This window comes from Callorhinchus milii, unplaced genomic scaffold (genome assembly GCF_018977255.1).
Source record: "Callorhinchus milii isolate IMCB2004 unplaced genomic scaffold, IMCB_Cmil_1.0 Scaffold10, whole genome shotgun sequence".
Taxonomy (NCBI): domain Eukaryota; kingdom Metazoa; phylum Chordata; class Chondrichthyes; order Chimaeriformes; family Callorhinchidae; genus Callorhinchus; species Callorhinchus milii.
Genome location: NW_024704751.1, coordinates 3517013 through 3533032, shown reverse-complemented (window position 1 = coordinate 3533032; position 16020 = coordinate 3517013). Strand labels below are relative to the sequence as shown.

Sequence of the window (16020 nt, the reverse complement as noted above, 5' to 3'; positions counted from 1 at the left end):
TTATTAGGACATTTTGGGGATGACAGTGACCCTTCCCCTCGTCCAATATCCCCCTCCACCCCCAAAGAATTTCGTTCTGTCCCAGACTTATCTTTTCGTAAAGTAACAGGCTATCCTTGAGCGGAAAATTATCAACACGTCATTCATTTTTCCTGCAACCCTCTGCTCCGCTGGAGTAGATTTTTTTCTGCATTAATATTATCTGGAGAAACGTTATGGGAAGTGCAAGTCGGGATGGAAAAGTAAACAGGCGCTTTCACTCCATCAGTAAATTGCTGAAACACTGACCCCCACTGCCCAACAGAGACCTTGATCGGAATCTATCCTGGTTTCATCTTCTACTTGGAAAGGACTCCCTCCTTAACACGAATGTTTGTTTTCAAAGGACTGCAATACATCTGTACAGTCATTCATTTTCCATGACTGAATAATTCAACGTCGTTCCATATAAAAATATTACTCCTTTGACATAGAAAAAGCACACATCTTCCAAAATCCTTATTAATATTTGCAGTTTGGGAAGCGAAGTGTCGCTTTGTTCCTTTTTTTTTCTTTTTTTTAAAAAAAAAGTTATGTCAAGTTTTTTAAAAAAATAATGTTTCCAAGATGTTAATGATGATCGAGTTGCGACCTGATGCGACTTACCATCTTTTATGTACATTTTCATTTGCGTCCATGCAACGTAGAAACCACCCCAAAAAAATTTGTGTGGTTTAAAAAAAAATAATCAACAAGGCAGCTTAGCTCAGCTATAGCTCCAAACGCATTCAAGGGAGCTGTATAAATGCAAGTTCCCCCCTGTCCTCCCCTCACCCTGACCATTTCCCCCCTGCTCGGGTACCCACCCAACTGGCTAGCGCCTTGGGACGTCCTCCCGACGTGAAAGGCGCTCTTTAAATTCAATCTTGTTGTTGTGGTTGGAGAGCCAGCCTTAGCCTGTGAGCAAAGCCTGGATGGCCATCAACTGAATTGGACTGACATATCCTACTTGTTGTTTGTATTGCAGTGTTTAATTGCATTGACATTGCTGTGCGCAAATTGGTTGCCGCGTTCACCTACAAAAAGTACAGTCACTACACTTTACGGCATACCCTGTGCAGTGTTTTTGAGACGTCCTCCTGACGTGGAAGGCGCTGTTTGAAATGCAAGCATTATTTTTTTTTTAACCTCAGAATTCCAATGTAAGTAAACATTTCCTAATTGTTGCATTAAATACAAAACACACAGACTCGGGAGACAAATATGACTACTTAGATTATTGGATCTATTATTATTCTTGGAATATTAAATTAGATACACCTAGCTGCCCGAATCTAATTAGTACTTTCTTGCAACAGATGCCGGTTAAAAGCACAAAGCTGATGCCATCAATGTGTCTGTGCGCAAATCATTGGCTATAAAGCAGAGACTAGACCGAAAATAAGGATTACCTCGGAATCATTACAAAGCAGTCAATTGTGTGTGCTTTTGGACAGAAACAGTGCTATTATTTTGTCAAGGGTGAATGTAAAATATGGGCAGTCTGTGTGAGTACCAAGGATTAGCGCTATGTCTGCACCTATAAGCCTTGTAATTAATAATAACCCTTGTATTTGATACAGCGCCTTCAAGACATCTCACAGAATATACTGTAAAGGGAATTGACTGTTATGGGAACTGACTCCGCTGGCTTCCCATCACATAGAGGATACAGTTCAAGATCCTGGTCCTTACCTTCAAAGCCCTCCATGGCCTTGCTCCCCCTACCTCTGCAACCTCCTAACCGCCTACCAACCTGCCCCGCTCAGTGAGCTAGTGCCTGCTTCACGTCCTCCGCCTCGCACGCCCCACCATTGGCAGGGGGGGGGCCTTCTGCCACACTGCCCCCACCCTGTGGAGCTCCATCCCACAGTCCCTCTTCGACTGTGCCTTCGGTCACCCTCCTTCCACCCTCCCCAATCCCGATCCCGAAAAATACCACCGACTGTCCAGCGCCTTGGGACATCGTCCCAACGGGAAAGGCGCTATATAAATATAATTTTTTTNGGTGTATTTTGTGGGCGAGACGTAGAAAATTCTCACATAACAAATTCTATAGCTGTGCCATTAGAGGAACATTATATGAAACCCAGGCCATCTACTCGCTCCAGGCTGCTCTTGCACACCTCCCGGTGGGTGCTCAGAATACAACATTTGCAAATATTCTCCAGCTCCACAGTAATTTCTGAAAGGTTTTCCACCCTGATTTTCTTCGCATTTTTTACCCGATACTTCAACCATTCATTTTACAAATGAGAAGCCCTTCCTTCAAAAGGCAGCCTCTCTATCATATTTAGTTGCATTTTTTTTCTGCACTATTCAGAGAGCAGCAAATTGAACATTAGAATCATAGAATATTACAGCACAGAAGGAGGCCATTCGGCCCATCATGCCTGTGGTAGCTCTTTGGAAGAGCTACCCAATCAGTCACACTTCCCCGCTCTTTGCCCATACCCCTGAAAATTTTCCTTTTACCTATTTAATTCCCTTTTGAAAGTTGTTATTGAATCTGTTTCCACCAGCCTTTCAGGCAGTGCATTCCAGACCATAATAACTCTGTGTAAAGAAGATTCTCCTCATCTCCCATCTGATTCTTTTGCCAATTATCTTGAATCAATGTCCTATTGTACAGGTTCCTCAGGTAAGAACCATGATATAACAGTACATCAACATTGAGCAATCACTTTAACTATCGTATGGCCATCTAAAACAGGAAAAACATGCGCTGTACTTACCACCCAACCAATACTCATCCAGAATTGGTTAAGTTGCAAACGTGAGTCGTATTGAACACTCACTCAGCCCTTGCACTGTAGAACGGATTTGATTAAAGTACAATTTTTTTTTCATGCACCTAAAATGTTGTAGTCTAATACAATCATTCTGTAATACCTTCTAAAACATTAAGCTCTTATAGAACGCCTCATTGGTGGGATGGGAATTGGGGGGAAGAGAAATGTAGTACACGCCTGATAACTCGACCCTGGCATAACTTGTCATTACCACTTAAATCATCATGCAGATCAATATCATTTATTTATGGCTTTATACATATGCCTGACTCACCATTCCAGGTAATTTGTCCCTGGGCTTTTTCCCCATGGGGTGTTGAGTTATCAGGACTTTAATGTAGTCAACTGCAGATGTGAATCCATGTGCAACAACGACTTGCATTTGTATAGCATCCCTCACATCGGTTAGTGTTTCGGAACGCTTTACAGCACCATACACTGCAAAAAGCAACATTTGGGTTTTAAAAGTAACCCTCTAAATATATAAAAACAAGAGGAAACTCTTTAAAATGCAGCATTTCATATAATAGTTTACAGTTCAGTTAGAATTTTACCGTTTGGAAATTTAAGGGAATATTGTTTGATTTTAAAGGAGGATCCAACAGGGGAATAGTTTTAGCAAAGTTCTTTGACCAGTTTAGCCTGGGTTCCAATCCAGTCCTGTCCTCTTCCTTTCTCTCCAAAATGGGCTTAAGCAATAGACTTACATTGCAATTAATAAAAATCCTGGCATTTGATATAGCACTTTTCACGTCTTCGAGACGTCTCAAAGCGCTTCACAGAACAGACTGTAAAGTGAATTGACCGTATATTTGTGGGCGAACACAGCAGCCAATTGCGCACAGCAATGTCCCACAAACAGTCATGGACTGAAAATGACCAATTTATTATTGTTTTTAGTTTTTGGAGGGATTATTATCAGGGGTGTGGAGTAAGGAAACTTGCCCAAGGTTTCGCCCTGCCTGAACTCAGGTCTCTCACTTGGAAAGCGAGTGCTCTAACCACTGAGCTACAGGACTCCACATGGGGTAAGACCGGGGGGAATGGGCTACGTTAAACACATAGCCTTTATTTCACTTCAATTTAGATTTTAAAAAATGTCCTTTGCAACAACCGTGGCAGGTGTGTTGAATTTATACGGGAGAAGATCAGGCAGCTGAATGTTAACTCTCATTCCATGGTTAACAGCAACAGTCAAAAGATTTTATTTTGAGGTTTAGTAAAGATTTCCATAACATTTAAAAAAAGGTACAACATTTTAAAAAAAGGAACGTTACCAAAATTCTAAATCGTCTACATTACTGGAAAAAAAATATCATTCCTTACAAGTAGGCCCTACTTTAAACATGTGCAACTATGAAAATCCATCACAGCGTTATTGAATTTTCAGCAAATTTACTTTACAGACAGTGGTTATGTAGCTTTAAAATTCCAGGGTTTGAGCTAGCTGGTCTGCCTGTAAGTGACCAGCACCTAGAGTTAAATTAAGCATTTCACAGTAACCAATTTTACAGCTAAATAAGGTGGACAGCAGAACATCAATCACTGCACTAGGCAGATGGCTTAATAGCTTTTGCACCAATGCAATAATGAAGACAGTATAGAAATGAATGGAGCATTTCGCAAATGGGCACAACAAATAACTAGGAGCGATTCCTCCAAAAGCTTAGTAAATATATTCAGTGAGCAGCTGGTTCCAGATTCTTCCCCTGATCTTTGAACTTCAGGGTGGGAAGGGGGATTTTTAAAAAAACAGGAAACCGCCAGCCCACCACTTCGGATCTCTATACAGTGCCATTAGCTGGGAGACCACCAGTGGATGCTGGTTCAGGACAGGACCATGCGCAGCTGTGACACACCTTGTAACTGAACAACCTGCTAACCTGCACCGACAGGCAAGGCTAACTGGTTAATAATGGCCACGGAGGCGATGGACCAGAGGGAGTGAAGGGGAAAACAAAGTGAAATTTGGCATCAGTAATTAAATGCCAATGATGAAAAAAAACATCTTGGATACATCAACACGACTTTCCGAATGAAATGCTATTCGCTTTGTAAATTATTTTCATGTACCCCAAAGGCTACATTTGGTGTAGTCTCTCTCACGCGTAAAGTTAACAGGATCATAACAATTGGAATGTGATTTCCCATCCTACAATAGTTTGCCTGATGTAGTGCAGACTCAAAAATATAATCCGTGACCATACTCTACCTACGTTTCGTTTAAAAAAAAAAGTGAACTTCTGAAGCTAGTTTACGAACTGAGTCGCATAACACAAGATTCAGGTCAAAAGCAAATAACCATTGATCCCCGTTAGTGCAGAAGAAACCAGCTCCTCTCGGAAGAGAATGTTCATAACCAAATTGTTACACGTCCACCTCAACAGTGCACACCATCACCAAATCCAGGTTCAAACTCCTGGTAGCAAACAACTGAACTACAAATCCCAAACTGTACAAATGCAAAAGGGATTTTTAAATTAAAACAAAATCCATCTAAGCACAAGCTTTTGAAGGAAAAAGGTAACACAAACAAGCCTTCTCTGCCACACACTCTGTAAAAAATAAAAAAAAGAATGATTTGCACTAAATGACGTAGTAAATAATAATAAACCACCCTCACAAATAGCTTTTGCATGTTTTAACAAGTTGAGGGGCAGGGTCCAGTTAGGCTCATAAATAAGGGTGGAGAGTTTTTATGTGCTGCAGTGAAATGGGATGGGATGTTGGAAAATTCCCCCACAATGTGTTCAGTAAAGCCCATGTTACAATCTTTGGAATCCTGTGAAGACAGAGGTAATTGACTTGGGAGACAGGAAGGGGTGACGACATCTCTCATTTCCCCACCTCACCCACACAAAAAACAGCAGTACAATATCCTAGATTCCTAGAAGTATCTTGGCTAGCCTCCACATGACTAAGACACTGTTTGACGATTTAATGCCACATGAAGTAACCAATAATACACAAATGCACTCGTTTAAGTCTGTCCTTCACGGCCGCTGCTTACGGCCAACAGTCGGATCTGTTTTGGTTGTTGTCTTTTTTTTTTTGAGGACGTAATCCCTACATTTACTCCTAAAGCTACACGGTAACAGGAGAGGTGGCTGTGAGCTCAGATCACAGCCCAGTGCCACTGAGCCCCAAGGAAAGTAGCAGTAGCCCAAGACAACCCTTTGAGGGAAGGTGCCTGGCTCGTGGCCAGGTCAAGACCGGTAACCCAGGGACTTGGGGGCAAATTTCACATTCACTGCCTTGAGGCACGTGATGCAAAACAGGTTGCGATAAACCAGGATTTTTTTTTTTTTTTTTTTTGAAAACCTGCCCCAAAACACATCGGCTTCCTAGAAATATTACCTGTGAGGAGTTAAGGCAAATTTGTAGATTAAAGAGACAATATTCAAACCGGTGTCTCAGTTCAATGTGCAAGGTTCTTTCAAAAGGTTTTTTTTTAAAAAAATCAACACACAAGAAGTTAAAGAACATTTAGAAGCACGCAGGCTCTTTTCTAAAGTCAGTCATCTTCATATTTCGGGAAGTTAGTTGTAAATCAGTGACCGGCAGTGGATTAAAGTGTTAAAAAGTAAATACTGTCAACAACATTACAGATTTAGTCTCTATAAGCAGACGAGTGTCCAAGAGGTCGGTCATCGTAGGAGCTGTATCTTTTCACGTGTATTCTACGCACACGATCCCGAACTTCCAGCCCCTCGTCGTCTTCGCTGTGTGACCCGTTACCAGGCGGGCGGCTCGTAGCCTCCAATAGTAGGTTATCGGGTACACGTGGCGTTTCATAGAGCAGGACGTTCAAAGTTTCCTCGTAAATTCTTGCTTCTGGAAATTCAACCTGAGGGGAAAATAAACGGTGCCAATAACGAACAAGATTCGCCCACAAACTATACAGTCACTACACTTTACAGTATATTCTGTGAAGCGCTTTGGAAGACGTGAAAAGGCGCTATATCAAATGCAAAGATTATTGTTATTATTAAGATAGCTTCACACACATCAATTTATATCTAATGCAATATTAAAGCAACACATCAGTACTAAAGAAAAGAACGTTTTCTACATCCAGTTTCAGTAGTGCCAGAATGTCGTGATCCAAACATCACAGGAGCAGCCTGTTCTGCACAAATTTGACAAACTTATTTTTCCAACAGTTGCCCTAATGTGACCCGAGTGACACTATTAATATAGCATTGATACAAGTGGCGTGTGGTGTCCCAAATGAAAGACCCCATGAGAAGCCACAAAAGTTAACAGAGAGGAGATTGTCAGATCTGGAGTGAGTTGAACTTAGCACTCAGGAAGTGAGAGGAGATTTCTATCCTCTCACTGTGTCCATCCACCCTATCTGCTGTTCGCAATTGGCTGCCGTGTTTCACCCACAAAATATACTTTACAGTATATTCCGTGAAGCGCTTTGAGACATCTCAAAGATGTGATAAGGCGCTATATCAAATGCAAGGATTATTATTATTATCACTACATGCACAAAAAAATGCACCAGTAGAGTATCCCGCTTGTGATTCGCACATACCTTGGTTTGCTTCTTTTCCGTTGCATACACTATTGAAGTGCAACACACTTCTGCAAGTTTGCGGCGCTGTCCATAGAATGACCAGCAGCATATCTCATCTCCCAAGACATCCTTGATAAATAGCACTCTTCCGTTAAATCGCAAAGACAGTTTGTCAAACAGTTCAATGTTCTTCAACAGGTTATCATCAGAGTTGCTGCGGGGAAAAAAAACATAAAACCAAATATTAAATGGCTCCTTAGCGACGGGAATGACACATTGCCCAAAAATGCATTTCTGACATTTGTGCTACAAAATATGTTTCAATAATTTTGAAGGGTGACAGCTATATTGAGCCAATGTCAGGTACAGGAAAAAGTGGGAATTAAAATGGGCATTTGCCAAAGTCTCCAGTTACGTAGCTTCTATTGGCTAATTCAAAGCAAAAGCATCAGTCTATCTCACAGAGAAGGGAGACATCAACAGAAATCAATCTATCTACTCTATCCTATAACACCATTGTTATATCCATTGTTATATATCCTATAACACTGCCAACTTCACCTGTGCTGTAGCATCTGCAAATTTGCTCCATTGTTCGTTATGCTCGGTACAGTTTTTTCACTACAATTTTTACATTCAAATGAACCACTTGTTTTTTAATGCAAAGATTTTTTTAAAAATATAGAAAAGGCAAAATACTAAGATGCTGTAAATCTGAAATAAAAACAGAAGTCGCCCGGAACACTCAGCAGGTCAGGCAGCATCTATGGAGAGAGGAAAGTTTCAAGTCGATGACCTTTCGTCAGAACTCACTTTCCTCTCTCCATAGATGCTGCCTGACCAGCTGAATGTTCCGAGCAACTTCTGTTTTATGTAGAAAAGGCCTGTCCTTCCTCTTTCCACTCAAACAGCTTCACTTTTGTTAAGTTTCGCACAAATCTGCATCTGCTTTGTACAGGGTGCAGTTGGAAAGGAACAAAATGATCCTTATAATTGATTGTAAAGCTAATATATTAAAAACACACAAAATGCACAAGCCAAACTTAAGAGGTGCCAAACTTTATTAGAAGTCGTGCCTTACCTGGTGTAGGAATACTTGTTGTTGCTTCTGTTGTGTAGCAGTTTCACAACTGGCTGTTAACAAAAGAGACTGTTAGCTCTAATGCAACAAAAAAATTGGAAAACCCAGCAAATGAGAATTCACTCCTGCAACTTACACAAATAGATTATATAAATATATAATATATTATATTTATCTATAAAATACAGTCCCTCCACTTTGCAATATACCCCAAGAAGCACTTTGAGACATCCTCCCAATGTAAAATGCTCTATATGAATGTAAGGCTTTATTATATATAATAGATAAGTCTTGTGACCTTTCTGCACGCTTGGATTAGCCGTTCTTCCTCTTTTGGCGAGGTTATCATGGGGATTGTGCACGCAACTTCACAGCATTCTTTCTTTTCCTTTTTTTTAAAAAAAACACAGTGCATGTTTAAAAATGCAAAGAAGCCACCAACAATGAACAGAGAAAACTCACAGAACACATCTTTTCACAAGGCACCAGCTCAGAAAATGGCTACGGCGAATGGCATGCAGTTGCCATGGTAATTGCAGCTTACTCAATTTGTGCCGAATGACAAATGTGAAAAATATTTCTTCAACACAAGGGAGACAGTCAAGTGAAGAGTTATATTTGTTTCATAGGTCACATCCACTGCCCCGTGGAGTGTTTCCCTTTCCATCTCCCCCACCCCCACACCCCTCCCCAGCCCAAACGGCAAGTAAGCCAGCTGCATGGAGTCTGTCAACCTCACCAATTCAAAAACTATCATAAGAACAATTCACTGTAGAGTTCTGCACTAGGCAAAACAGTGGATTGGAATTTATTTCTGTGACGAGCAGAGTTCACTGATGAAAGCACACATTGTGTGAAACTGAAAAGAACCTGGTGCAGAATCAGACATCTGTTGCAGACATCTTAATAAACTTGGAAACTACATTTGATGCCTTCTATTAGATCTGAGACACTGGCCATGTTGTGCTTTTCAGAAGGGGCATTTTTGTCACTACCATGACTTTGTTTCAAGAAAATAATCTTTTTTTCCTTCCACCAAAGCGATGCACACTATTTAATTTTCACAGATTACAAAACAACATATCTGCATGTTACCTGCAAAGCTGCTTGACAGACATCAACTAGGCCCTGAATCAGGTAATATTTAGCTTCTGCAAGCAGTTCCTTTACTTCTCTTCCACTCTTTGGAATTATAACTGAATCGTCCCTCAGGTAGTTTAAAACTGTCCCAAAATGTTTTCCACAGCGGTCAATAAGGATCCACCCTGTTTGAAGAAACAGCATACATCACAGTTAGTGGGCGTATTTCAAGAAAATCTCAGTTACTCTTCTCCATAACATCCTTTTGAAGATGGGATGTGCAAAATCGCACATACAACTCTAAATATATATTTTAAGCATATATATATTAAAACATTTGTAAAAAGAACAGCACATTCTTTAAAGAAAACCATTAGAAGGAGCAGGATGCCTGCCCTAAACTGTACACCACTCCAAATCTGGTCCTTGCCAACTACCTACATAAGATTAGAATAACTTTCTCCAATCTATGATCAAAAACAACCCTCGAGACCTATCCTAATTTTGACAACAAATTTGCATTAGCTGAATACGGTCAGTGGATAGTAAATAACCACACATAAATCTTTATCTACCTCAACTGAGTTATTGTATCTTTAAGCATGTATTTTTTGTGTTTTCTGCTCAAATATATTATGCAGATTGACCTTTGGAAAGCTACCAATCCCCCCACTATAGTCATTAACCGACCACAAATTATGGCTGCATGTACAAATGTAACAATAGATGTAGCTCGCTCCTTTACATAATTTATACAATGCAAACAAAGGCCTGATATTGGACCAGGGCAAACAAATAGGTTTTTCTTGTTATGTTCTTATCACAGACCAGCCAGAAGCACTGGTCCTGCAAACATCTCAACGCAAGTCCAGGCTGTAAATTTTGGCATTGAGTATTTGTCATGCAAATTCACTTTTCCATTTACACAGTTTAAATAATGACATTGCTGTTTATATTCGTAGCGACTGGCAAGGAACTAAATGTTCTGTAAAGTCTGTCTACCAATAATTTGACAAAAGGGCATGAATAGTGATATTTAGTTATGGAAATGCTTTTTTGTAGGTTAAACATCTAACACTATTCTACAGGCTCAGCCATTGAAAAGCTTTCGAATGGATCTTTCAGAAGTTCATTTTTCGCCCAGAAAACACTTTACAGTATATCCTGTGAAGTGCTTTCAAACATCCTTCCCAAGGTGAAATGCACTATATAAAATGTAAGGATAATTATTATTATCAGGATTACAACTTTAGGCTGTATTATTATGAGTAATATTAAATAATCTAATATTAATAATAACATTATTATTATCAGGCAACTTTCTCATTAAAGCTGCACAACCTAACTTGAAACACGATAGAATTCCTAATCCCTTCAATTACTGATAGTGCAATAAAAGGTATGGAGTGCAAACCAGCCAATTGTTTCTGGATTGACATTAAAATGGCTAATAATGTTGTCAGAAATGGCTGCCGTGAATATGAAACAAGATTAACTGCAGTACATCACAGCAATCAAATAGAATTGGAAATTACATTTAAATTACATTTCTCATATCAGATTGCTTTGAGAAGTGACTGACAGTTACATTGTAAACTTTGTAGCTTTCAAGCACAGCTCGTTATCCTCGTAACATAAGTGGAGGTCAAACTTCATGTTGAAGACAAGAGTTCTACCGTTTTAGATTGAAAGTATATACAAAAGGAAAAGTAATCATTTTATTGATTATTGGATCATTTTATTAAAAATGATTATTGCATCATTTTATTAAACGTACCTTCTTTGTCAGTGAGGACTTCCATTCTTCCACTGAACATTGCCTTTAGCATGGTATCATGTCTTGTTAAAATCTGAACAGTGGTGTAATACAGGACTCCTCCAACGTTTAACCGGACGTATTTGTTCCCCATGCTTCCTACTTTAAAGCTACAGGTCTTGGGTTTGGCACCAGACGCAGGGCACAGCGACATTAAGCAGGTATCCCCAGACATGTCTCTCTGCAAGTAAATGGTGACTCTGCACACAGTTGGCTTAATCTGTCCCGCCGTGGTGGTTGTGTGCAAGGCTGATAAAAGGAAATAACTTCTGGTCACGTTGACAAGTGTTCATAACCTCTGGAATGCTAAAATGGGTGGGGAGGGCAAGAGAGAAAGAGAAAACTTTCATTTTTAGCACATATGCAACACAATGGAAACATAACACACTAGGCAGCCCTATTTAAAGACACACATTTAAACCTCCCTTTCACTGCAATGGACACAGGAAATCTGCAAATGAATATGGGGGTCAAACCAACAACTTGCATTTATTTATATAGAGCCCTTCACCCAGGGAAGGATCTTGGAGGGCTTAACAGTGGCGGAGAATGATGCTGAGCCAGGGGGAGGGAGGAGGGGACCAAACGTACAGTCGAAGAGGAAGGTTTTCAGCTTTGATCTGAAAATGGGGGAATGTGAAGGCAAGGGAGAGGGACTGAGGGAAAAAGGTTCCCAAGTTTTGAGGTGTACGATCTGAAAACACGGACGCCGATGGTGGAGCAGAGGGACGAGGGGTATGTAAGAGGCCAGAGCCAGCAGGGGATGGTGGAGTGGGGAGTAAGCAGATTGGAGAGGTAGGGAGGTGCCTGGACATGAAGTGATTTGTAGACAAGTATGAGGATCTTGAAGTCAATCCATTCTGTGATCGGGAGCCAGTGCAGCCTGCTGAAGACTGGTGTGATGGCCGTACCAAGTTTAGAGAGGGCGAGTATACAGGCAGCGAATAAACCAGTATTTTAAATGTCTTACAACGTCCTCCCAACATGAAAGGCACTATAATAAATGTAAATTTGTATTGTATGGTATTGTGAATGCTTAAAAATGACCACATTGTGCTCGCAAATACTGGGATAGGAAACCTCTTTAGATACTTGCACAAACAATAAAAACATGCGCAGAAAAATTCTTCAGTTACAAACAAAATTAAATGGTTACTTCCCTTCACCAGAACCATGGGATTACCCATCACCAAGGGTGGGGCTGACCCTGAAACAAATAAAACTACAGTATCTCTTTGAAAAGAAATGACAAAATTTCCAAGCAGAGTTGTTGATGGTACCATGAGATTGTGGTTAAAAAATAACTTGTTAAAAGGATGATGTCATGCAATCAGATGGCTTTCACTAAATTCTTTGTTTGTGACTATTGGGTAGGCAAATTACATAACTGACACAATGCTTTCAATCATGAAATTAGATTTACAATTAAGTTAAATAAAAAAAGCAATTAGTAACTGTCCCGTGTGAAGAATTACCCTGTTTGCAACCACTGGGTCACGGCATCAGAACAGCTCAAAAAGCTTTTTCAAGGCTATAACATATTTAAGCCTCAAAGTTTAATTCAATTTAATAATCCCCGCGTTTTATATAGCACCATATCACAATCGTCAAGGTCTCTCAAAGTGCTTCAGAGGATTTCACTGTAAAGTGTAGTGACTGTCTATTCTGTAGACAAAAGTAGCAGACAGTTTGCACACAACAAAATTGCATTTGTACAGCGCCTTTCACGTTGGGAGGATGTCCCAAGGCGCTGGACAGTCAAGAGTTTCGGACCCGAGCTGAGGGTCGGGATCGGGGAGGGTGGAGGACAGGGGGGGAAGCAGGGTGATCGAACGCACCGTCGAAAAGGTGGGTCTCGAGATGTGTTTTGAAGGAGGTAAAGGCGGGGGCGAGGCTGAGGGACTGTGGGATGGAGTTCCAGAGGATGGGGGCAGAGTGACAGAAGGTTGCCCGCCAATGGTGGGGCAAGCGAGGTGGGAGAAGTGAAGCAGGTCAGAGCCCACTAAATGGAGGGAGCAGGCAGGATGCTATGGGTTTAGGAGGTCTCAGAGGTAGGAGGAGCAGGACTATGGAGGGCTTTGAAGGTGAGAACCATGATCTTGAACTGTATCCTTTGTGTGATGGGAACCAGTGGAGGCGGGTGAGGATGTGAGTGATAGGTTCACGGAGCCTGGCGCAGGAGTTCACAGCAATGTTCCACAAATAGCTACGAAGGTGAATGTTCAATTGTATCTGGACGATTGTTGACAATCTGATTTTGAGCAGCACCACCACCTACTCTAGTCATAAGTAAAAAGAACTGACATGTGACATCAGATAACTTAATGGCAGATAAAAATAAGTCAAGTCACTCCCCATTCTGAAAAAAACTAATTAACACTTCAGGTCCGATAAACTAGACACAACACTCCTTAGTGGATACATCCAAAAGTATAGATATCAAGTAGAATTTGGCAATAACCACCCTAGGCATATTACCACATAATCTTCCTTACCCTAAAACTCCATTAGACAAATTAGATTAATGCGCATTTTATGTCTTCAACACAACACAAGATGTTGATAATATTCTACATTAAAATAGCCAATGATCAGCTGCACTTTATAATCTTCTAAAGGTAATCAAAATCTCCACTATACCTTTCCCATCTAGCCCAAACCTATTGTAGTAATCTAATTTATCTATCCATCCCATTTTGAGAGGATTACCTTCAAAGCATTGGTATGCAAGTCACTGACAAGGTTTGAACTAACAAACTCAATCCTGCGATATCACTGTTAACATCTAGACCCAATGAATGCAGAAAGACGTTATCAACATCGAAAGGGAATGGGAAGAAATTTCAGATAGAATTATTTATAGTGCAGCACCAAAAATAAGACAACGAGTCCACACCAGTGTATACATTAGTATCCACCTATCCTCCTAATCCCTTCTATTCCATTTCAGCCACAAAATACAGTCAATGCACTTTACAGTATATTCTGTGAAACACTTTGAGTCATCTCAACGACACGATTATTATTATTCCCTTCTCCCTCATGAGATGCGTGGGCTGTAGACGGCCTCCACGAGGAGTTTGCTGACTCGCTTGAAGAGGTATGCGCCTGCACTGACCAGATTTAAAAGTGGGGATTCATTAAAGTCAAATCCCAAAATTCGAGCTGAGATTACGCAGGTGTCTCAGGCCTGGTCCATAGCTTTCACTCTACAACTATAGCTCAATGTTTGGAGACAATAAAAAATAATAACACTTGCATTTGATATAGCGGTTTATCAAGTCTTCGAGACGTCTCAAAGCGCTTCACAGGATATACTGTAAAGTGAATTGACTGCATATTTTGCGGGCGAAACACAATTGTACGCAGTCAATGAGATAATGGGAAAGGGGAGGGTGGGGGAGGGGGGCATGTCTTCAGTCTGTTCAGTTTCTTTGAGCCTTTCAGTTGTTGAGAGGTACTTGAAAAAGAAAATAAATTGCACGGGTGTGAAGAAAGAGCGGGGGGTTGGGGGGGGATGGGAGGGAAGTGGGACTGATCGGGTTAGCTCTCCCAAAGAGCCCGCACAGGCACCATGGACCGAATGGCCTCCTTCTGTGCTGTAGGATTATTATTATTATTATTATTATATCACATTGTATAATATGGGTATATTCCATACAGGGCTTCGAAAGCCGTCTCGAAGATGTAATAAGGCGCCATACCAAATGCTGGGATTATTATTATTATTCTCTGATTCTAGAACAACGACGACGACGACGTTATAAAACACCGATATGAACAAAAAAAGGGCCCTTTCACGTCGGACGGTCGTCCCAAGGCGCTGCGGAGAAGGCCTCGGGAGACGCGGCGGGATTGCCCGCCTGCCCTGCAGCCGCGGCTCCCCTCAGGGCGACCGGGGGGAACCTGCACTCGGGGCCTCGGACGCCTCCCGCCTCCTCTCCCGCCGCGCGCGCGCTCTCCCGGGGCCTAACCGACCGCGACCGCCCCCGCCGCTCGCGTTGCCGGGTTACCCGCTTTACACCCCCTCTCACTCTCTCTCCCGATCAGCTTCACCCCCGGGGGCCGTCCCCCGTCCCCCCAAAACGTTAGGTCGCTGCTTTTCTCACCGACTCCCCGCCGCTCGCGCCTCTCGGCCGCACACCGAGCGCAGGCGTCACCTCCCGCCAGGACCGGAACCCCACTCCGCGCAAGCGCACTGGCCTCCGCTTTACGTCCCGCTCCTCCCTCCCTCCCCCCACACTTGTGCGTGACGCTACTGCGCAGGCGCGATGTGCCCTGTCTCACTCACCTGCCCAGATTTGGCACAGATATAATAATAATAATAATAATAATAATCCTTGCATTTGATATAGCGCTTATCACGTCGGGAGGACGTCCCAAAGCGCTTCACAGAACACACTGTAAAGTGAATTGACTGTATATTTGTGGACGAACGCGGCAGCCAATTGCGCACAGTAATGTCCCACAAACAGTCGTAGATTGAAAATGACCAATTTAATTATTGTTTTGGGTTTTTGGAGGGATTATTATTAGGCTCTGTGTGGAGTAAGGAAACTTGCCCAAGGTTTCACCCTCTGCCTGGAATTGAACTCAGGTCTCTCACTTGCAAAGCGAGTGCTCTAACCACTGAGCTACAGGACTCCACGATCCATATGAATGATATAATAATAATAATCTGATGATAATTTATTGGCAGGTTCAGCTC

At 41.7% G+C, this 16020-nt stretch overlaps 1 protein-coding gene across 3 annotated transcripts; it reads right to left on the bottom strand.

Annotated features, from left to right (window-relative positions):
• Positions 1–5852: 5852 nt before the first annotated feature.
• tnfaip1 (tumor necrosis factor, alpha-induced protein 1 (endothelial)) lies at positions 5853–15632 on the bottom strand. 3 transcript variants are annotated; one of them, XM_007900707.2, is made up of 7 exons: positions 15422–15529; positions 11274–11618; positions 9512–9681; positions 8715–8804; positions 8417–8469; positions 7354–7549; positions 5853–6657 (listed from the first exon to the last, which is right to left on the bottom strand). In XM_007900707.2, exons 2-7 carry the CDS (start codon positions 11485–11487, stop codon positions 6421–6423), a joined length of 960 nt encoding a protein of 319 aa, XP_007898898.1. In that variant the 5' UTR covers positions 11488–11618; positions 15422–15529; the 3' UTR covers positions 5853–6420.
• Between the last annotated feature and the right edge of the window lie 388 nt (positions 15633–16020).